This window comes from Taurulus bubalis (genome assembly GCF_910589615.1).
Source record: "Taurulus bubalis genome assembly, chromosome: 9".
Taxonomy (NCBI): domain Eukaryota; kingdom Metazoa; phylum Chordata; class Actinopteri; order Perciformes; family Cottidae; genus Taurulus; species Taurulus bubalis.
In genome coordinates, this window is record NC_136597.1 from 27,144,146 (window position 1) to 27,151,645 (window position 7,500).

At 49.1% G+C, this 7,500-nt stretch overlaps 1 protein-coding gene across 1 annotated transcript in view; it reads right to left on the reverse strand.

Moving 5' to 3' along the window:
- The window catches only part of poc1b (POC1 centriolar protein B), a gene marked incomplete at both ends in the record, with an annotated part of 13,987 nt that overhangs the window by 3,366 nt on the left and 3,121 nt on the right, over nucleotides 1-7,500 (reverse strand). Inside the window, 9 exons of the mRNA XM_079223431.1 lie at nucleotides 866-943; nucleotides 1,018-1,170; nucleotides 1,284-1,352; nucleotides 2,856-2,989; nucleotides 3,058-3,173; nucleotides 4,428-4,535; nucleotides 4,606-4,785; nucleotides 6,087-6,258; nucleotides 6,450-6,534. Coding sequence (XP_079079557.1) covers nucleotides 866-943; nucleotides 1,018-1,170; nucleotides 1,284-1,352; nucleotides 2,856-2,989; nucleotides 3,058-3,173; nucleotides 4,428-4,535; nucleotides 4,606-4,785; nucleotides 6,087-6,258; nucleotides 6,450-6,534 — 1,095 coding nt within the window. The remainder of the gene's footprint in view (nucleotides 1-865; nucleotides 944-1,017; nucleotides 1,171-1,283; nucleotides 1,353-2,855; nucleotides 2,990-3,057; nucleotides 3,174-4,427; nucleotides 4,536-4,605; nucleotides 4,786-6,086; nucleotides 6,259-6,449; nucleotides 6,535-7,500) is intronic.

Consider the following 7,500-nt stretch of genomic DNA (forward strand, 5'->3'; position numbering starts at 1 on the left):
ATTGACAAAATAAAAACCCACTTAAGGAAAAAATATCTAATAATTCTGTTTCGTTTTGGAAAAAGAAATGAGAAAAGATACCGGAGGGACATTTTAAACGGCTGAATGTCTCTTTGAGACGTGAAGCTTCACTCATCTGACATGTTGTCAATAGAATCACTGCATTGTAGTTGAGCTGCATGTTGTGGATGATTGGATTATGTTTTTATTTGTTTTTATTTTAATTAAAGAGCAAAGACAGACGATAACGCGCCGCCTTCCACCTGAAATCACCGGTCTGCACCGCCCCCTGGTGGCCGTGTGAGGGAACAACGCGCTCTCAAACAACCAGGAATCTGTATCGAGAATCAGAACGAGGTTCATCCTTCCAGGCACAAAGCTTTCAATTTCAGCCTTTGAAAAGCCGAAAAAATATTATTTTTGATATGACGAGAAGCAGCTGGGTTTTGCCGCTTCAGGATTTTAATTTAAGTTAAAAAAAAGATTTTGTCTCCAGTAAAATATGCATATATATATTTTTTGTTTTGTTTAAATCTCACACAAATCTGCCACTGTTTAAATAATGTGAACCTATATTAAAAACATCTATGATGATGGACAATAACATCTGTAAACATTCCTGCAGAGCGCTCTGTGTACGACGTGTGTTGTTGTTGTTGTTGTTGTTGTTGTTGTTGTTGTTGTTGTTGTATGGTCTCCCTTTACACTGGTTTTATTATTTAATAATATTATTATCATGTTTTTTGTAATATATTTGCTACAGTTGCTCAACTGCTCTATGAATAAAATGTGGGTTTGGATTTCCTGCTCGTCAGAAATTGTGAGTAATGTATTTTTGCCGTTGCGCAACACGGCGGCGGCTTACCGTGGCGCCGCGCACCGATTGGCCGAACTCCACGACGTGAGGATCCGTGGACTGCGTGTCGGCCGCCGCCGGGCTGACCTGTGAGGAGAGAGAAGTCTTCTTCATGGAGCAGCAGCGCACAGGTGAGCTGCTGTCGGTCCAGCTGGACGCACCTGAATGGCCGCCGGCCGTGGGCGGTGCAGGTGGGGCGCTCTGGGGTGGATGTCGGTCAGGTGGGGCGCCGGCTCCGGGGTGGACCGCCGGCCGTGTTGCTGCAGGACGTCCTGGTAGGACCTGCTGTCGAAGTTTGTCCTCCACATCAGAACCTAGAGGGAGCGGAGGAACAGCACGGCTCCGTCAACAGTCTTCTACAAAGTACCACGATTTAAAAAAGTAACCTTACAGTTATTAAAGTATTGGTTCACGTCATGAAGCCCACCTGAGCGTCGGCGCCCCCCGAGGCGAAGAGCTCTCCTGCCCTGGAAAACACAGCCGTGTTCACGGCGCCCTGAAGCACAAAGTCATCACTGTGAGGGACAAATACATCACAACAAACCTCACGAAAACAAAACTCACCGAGAAAGGTGACAAAGTTCAAGTGTCTGAGTCGTTATATTCCAACAGCGGAATGGTTGTATAGAAGTCTATGCTTCATGTGTTAAAGCTGCATTCTCTCTCCTGACCACCAGGGGGCGACTCCTCTGGTTGCATAGAAGTCTATGCTTCATGTGTTGAAGCTGCATTCTCTCTCCTGACCACCAGGGGGTGACTCCTCTGGTTGTATAGAAGTCTATGCTTCATGTGTTAAAGCTGCATTCTCTCTCCTGACCACCAGGGGGCGACTCCTCTGGTTGTATAGAAGTCTATGCTTCATGTGTTAAAGCTGCATTCTCTCTGCTGACCACCAGGAGGCGACTCCTCTGGTGGTATAGAAGTCTATGCTTCATGTGTTAAAGCTGCATTCTCTCTCCTGACCACCAGGGGGCGACTCCTCTGGTTGTATAGAAGTCTATGCTTCATGTGTTAAAGCTGCATTCTCTCTGCTGACCACCAGGAGGCGACTCCTCTGGTGGTATAGAAGTATCTCACCATGTGTGTGTGTGTGTGTCTCTCGCCGCGTGTGTGTGTGTCTCTCACTGTGTGTGTGTGTGTGTCTCACCGTGTGTGTGTGTCTCACCGTGCGTGTGTGTCTCACCGTGTGTGTGTGTGTCTCACCGTGTGCGTGTGTGTCTCACCGTGTGTGTGTGTGTGTCTCACCGTGTGTGTGTGTGTGTGTCTCACCGTGTGTGTGTGTCTCACCGTGTGTGTGTGTGTGTGTCTCACTGTGTGTGCGTGTGTGTGTGTGTCTCACCGTGTGTGCGTGTGTGTGTGTGTCTCACCGTGTGTGTGTGTCTCACCGTGTGTGCGTGTGTGTGTGTCTCACCGTGTGTGTGTGTCTCACCGTGTGTGCGTGTGTGTGTGTGTCTCACCGTGTGTGTGTGTCTCACCGTGTGTGCGTGTGTGTGTGTGTCTCACCGTGTGTGTGTCTCACCGTGTGTGTGTGTCTCACCGTGTGTGCGTGTGTGTGTGTGTCTCACCGTGTGTGTGTGTCTCACCGTGTGTGCGTGTGTGTGTGTGTCTCACCGTGTGTGTGTCTCACCGTGTGTGTGTCTCACCGTGTGTGTGTCTCACCGTGTGTGTGTGTGTGTGTCTCACCGTGTGTGTGTGTCTCACCGTGTGTGCGTGTGTGTGTGTGTCTCACCGTGTGTGTGTGTCTCACCGTGTGTGCGTGTGTGTGTGTGTCTCACCGTGTGTGTGTCTCACCGTGTGTGTGTCTCACCGTGTGTGTGTGTGTGTGTCTCACCGTGTGTGTGTGTGTGTCTCACCGTGTGTGTGTGTGTGTGTCTCACCGTGTGTGTGTGTGTGTGTCTCACCGTGTGTGTGTGTGTGTGTCTCACCGTGTGTGTGTGTGTGTGTGTCTCCCCGTGTGTGTGTGTGTCTCACCGTGTGTGTGTGTGTGTGTGTGTCTCACCGTGTGTGCGTGCAGTGTGTACATGAGCCGGCCCTCCAGCAGGTCCAGGACCTTCACGGTTCCGTCACTGGAGCCGCTGATCAGGTAGTTGTTGGACGGGTGGAAGCAGAAGCTGTTGATTCCTGAGGAGTGGACTGATCACACATACACACACAGATTAATAACTGTGTGTGTGTGTGTGTGTGTGTGTGTGTGTACAGACCGTGGTAATGCTGCAGCAGCTTGTTGGTGCGTAGATCCCAGATCTTCAGGGAACTGTCGGCTCCAGAGGACGCGATGCAGGTGCCGCTCGAGTTGAAGCCGACAAACGTTGCCGATCTGGGAGAAGAAGAAAAAAACACTCAATGTGACAGCAGTTAACAACAGACAACACCGCCCTCTATGGGAGAGAAGAGGTACTGACTCCACTGGATCAACCACTTTGGAATTTCACGCCTTTCATAACTTTAGCTATATTTAGTTATATTTAGTAATATTTTAGGACCTGAAATCAGAAACCGTGTGTGTCTCTCTCACCATGTGTGTGTGTGTCTCTCACCATGTGTGTGTGTGTGTGTCTCTCACCATGTGTGTGTGTCTCTCTCACCATGTGTGTGTGTGTGTCTCTCTCACCATGTGTGTGTGTGTCTCTCACCATGTGTGTGTGTGTGTGTCTCTCACCATGTGTGTGTGTCTCTCTCACCATGTGTGTGTGTGTGTGTCTCTCACCATGTGTGTGTGTGTCTCTCACCATGTGTGTATGTGTGTGTCTCTCACCATGTGTGTGTGTGTGTCTCTCACCATGTGTGTGTCTGTGTGTGTGTGTCTCTCACCATGTGTGTGTGTGTGTGTCTGTGTGTGTGTGTCTCTCACCGTGTGTGTGTGTGTGTGTGTGTCTCACCGTGTGTGTGTGTGTCTCTCACCATGTGTGTGTGTATGTCTGTGTGTGTGTGTCTCTCACCGTGTGTGTGTGTGTGTGTCTCTCACCATGTGTGTGTGTATGTCTGTGTGTGTGTGTCTCTCACCATGTGTGTGTGTATGTCTGTGTGTGTGTGTCTCTCACTGTGTGTGTGTGTCTCTCACCATGTGTGTGTGTGTGTGTCTCACCATGTGTGTGTGTGTCTCTCACCATGTGTGTGTGTATGTCTGTGTGTGTGTGTGTCTCTCATCGTGTGTGTGTGTGTGTGTCTCTCACCGTGTGTGTGTGTGTGTGTGTCTCTCACCGTGTGTGTGTGTGTGTCTCTCACTGTGTGTGTGTGTGTGTGTCTCTCACCGTGTGTGTGTGTGTCTCTCACTGTGTGTGTGTGTGTGTCTCTCACCGTGTGTGTGTGTGTCTCTCACCGTGTGTGTGTGTGTGTCTCTCACCGTGTGTGTGTGTGTGTGTCTCTCACTGTGTGTGTGTGTGTGTGTCTCACCATGTGTGTGTGTATGTCTGTGTGTGTGTGTGTGTGTCTATTTTAGGACCTGAAATCAGAAACTACATCAAACAGAACTACTAAGTACTAATGGGAAATATAAAGCCAAAAGTACAAATACTCCCATAGAAAAGTACTATTTGAGCTCAGAAGACGGCGCCCCCCGTGGAGGACTCACCCCGCGGCGTCGGTGAAGCAGTTGATGCAGCGTTTGGTGGACGTGTCCCACAGCCGGACGGTGCGGTCGTCTCCGCAGGACGCGATCAGACGCCCGTCCGGGGAGAACCTGCAGACCCAGAACAATAATCTAGACCTCTGCATGTGGACGGACCGGTGTCGGTGCGGCGTGCCGGTACCTGGCGCAGCGCACCCCGTGGGAGTGCTGGCTGAGCGCGTAGAGGAGCCGCTGCCGCTGGACGCTCCACACCTTCACGCTCTGGTCGTCGGACGCCGTCACCAGACGGCGGCCGTCGGGGGAGAAGGAGACGCTGCGCACGGCGGCCGAGTGAGCGGTGAACACGGTGGACTCTGGTTTCCTGTGGGCGCAGACGGGATTACACGGGATGGAGGCGGAATAGACGCTGATTTACACTGGGAATAGACACGGAATAGAGGCGGAATTACACTGGGAATAGACACGGAATAGAGGCGGAATTACACTGGGAATAGACACGGAATAGACGCTGATTTACACTGGGAATAGACACGGAATAGAGGCGGAATAGACACGGAATAGACGCTGAATTACACTGGGAATAGACACTGATTTACACTGGGAATAGACACGGAATAGATGCGGAATTACACTGGGAATAGACACTGATTTACACTGGGAATAGACATGGAATAGAGGCGGGATAGAGGCGGAATAGAGGCGGAATAGAGGCGGGATAGAGGCGGGATAGACGTGGAATAGAGGCGGAATAGAGGCGGAATAGAGGCGGGATAGACGTGGAATAGAGGCGGAATAGAGGCGGAATAGAGGCGGAATAGACGTGGAATAGACGTGGAATAGAGGCGGAATAGAGGCGGGATAGACGTGGAATAGACGCGGAATAGAGGCAGAATAGAGGCGGAATAGAGGCGGAATAGACGTGGAATAGACACTGATTTACACTGGGAATAGACACTGATTTACACTGGGAATAGACATGGAATAGAGGTGGGATAGAGGCGGAATAGAGGCGGAATAGAGGCGGAATAGAGGCGGGATAGACGTGGAATAGAGGCGGAATAGAGGCGGAATAGACGTGGAATAGAGGCGGGATAGAGGCGGGATAGAGGCGGGATAGACATGGAATAGACACTGATTTACACTGGGAATAGACACGGAATCGAGGCAGAATAGATGGGGAATAGACATGGAATAAACACTGAATTACACTGGGAATAGACGCGAAATAGATGCGGAATTACACTAAGAATAGACATGGAATAGACACAAAATATATATACATACACTGTATATTCACACATAAATGTATATATATATATATATATATATATATATATATATATATATATTTGTATATATGTATATGTGTGCATTATTAGTTTTTTTTTAACATGCAATATTACATTTCATTATATTATGTGCAGTGTTACTCTTTATTTCCAGTATCATCATCAATATTACTCTCAATATGATGCACAATATAACGTTTCTACTTTCTATATTTACCTCTTTCTTATCTATATTTAATTTTGCAGAGCTGTAAGTATTACAACGTTTACACTTAACAATGATTTGTTTACATTTGTATTGTCTTTTCTTATCGTTCTTCCTTTTGAGATGAATAAGCTGATTCAAAGCCAGGACAAAAGAAGCGTCGCCTACATGGAGGGCGTCCACAGCCGGACCGTCCTGTCCGTGGAGGACGTGGCCACCAGGCCGCCGCTGGGGGAGAACTGCACCGCGGTGACGGCGCCCCGGTGGCCCACGTAGCGCAAGGCCCTGGCCTTGGGAGCCAGGTTCCACACCATCAGGCTCCTGTCCAGCGACCCGGAGGCTGCAGGACACGGGGGAAGGGGAGAGGACTGGCAGTGAACTTTCACTCCTGGTATTTAAAGAGGCGATGAATGGGAACCTTTTTTAAATGTTTACTGTGCCTCATGTGAAAGAAGAGCACCAGCTGCTTTGTCCCCAGAAGGAATCCTAAACAATAGTCTCTGGTTTAGATGTCACCGAGGTGACACTTACCCAGATGTTTGCAGCTGGGACTGAAGTCTGCACAGGTGACGCTCTCTTTGTGGCCCTTGAAGTGTCTCTCCAGGGCCGGGTCCTCCTGCAACGGACACGCAGTCAGGCCCCTGCTCACACACACATTACGCTTTCAGAGGACGCTCAGGGAACGGGAAGGACAACAGCACCTAGGACTTTGTTATTCTGTGTGTGTGTGTCTTTGGCTCTAGGTGTGTGTGTGTGTCTTTGGCTGTAAGTGTGTGTGTGTGTGTGTGTGTCTTTGGCTGTAGGTGTGTGTGTGTGTCTTTGGCTGTAGGTGTGTGTGTGTGTCTTTGGCTGTAAGTGTGTGTGTGTGTGTGTGTGTCTTTGGCTGTAGGTGTGTGTGTGTCTTTGTCTGTAGGTGTGTGTGTGTGTGTGTGTGTGTGTCTTTGTCTGTAGGTGTGTGTGTGTGTATGTGTGTCTTTGTCTGTAGGTGTGTGTGTGTGTGTCTTTGTCTGTAGGTGTGTGTGTGTGTGTGTGTGTGTCTTTGTCTGTAGGTGTGTGTGTGTGTGTGTGTGTGTCTTTGTCTGTAGGTGTGTGTGTGTGTCTTTGTCTGTAGGTGTGTGTGTGTCTTTGTCTGTAGGTGTATGTCTTTGTCTGTAGGTGTGTGTGTGTGTGTCTTTATCTGTAGGTGTGTGTGTGTCTTTGGCTGTAGGTGTGTGTGTGTGTCTTTGTCTGTAGGTGTGTGTATGTGTCTTTGGCTGTAGGTGTGTGTGTGTGTGTCTTTGTCTGTAGGTGTGTGTATGTGTCTTTGGCTGTAGGTGTGTGTGTGTCTTTGTCTGTAGGTGTGTGTGTGTCTTTGGCTGTAGGTGTATGTCTTTGTCTGTAGGTGTGTGTCTGTGTCTGTCTGTAGGTGTGTGTGTGTCTCTTTGTCTGTAGGTGTGTGTGTGTCTTTGGCTGTAGGTGTATGTCTTTGTCTGTAGGTGTGTGTGTGTGTCTTTGTCTGTAGGTGTGTGTGTGTGTCTTTGTCTGTAGGTGTGTGTGTGTGTGTCTTTGTCTGTAGGTGTGTGTGTGTCTCTTTGTCTGTAGG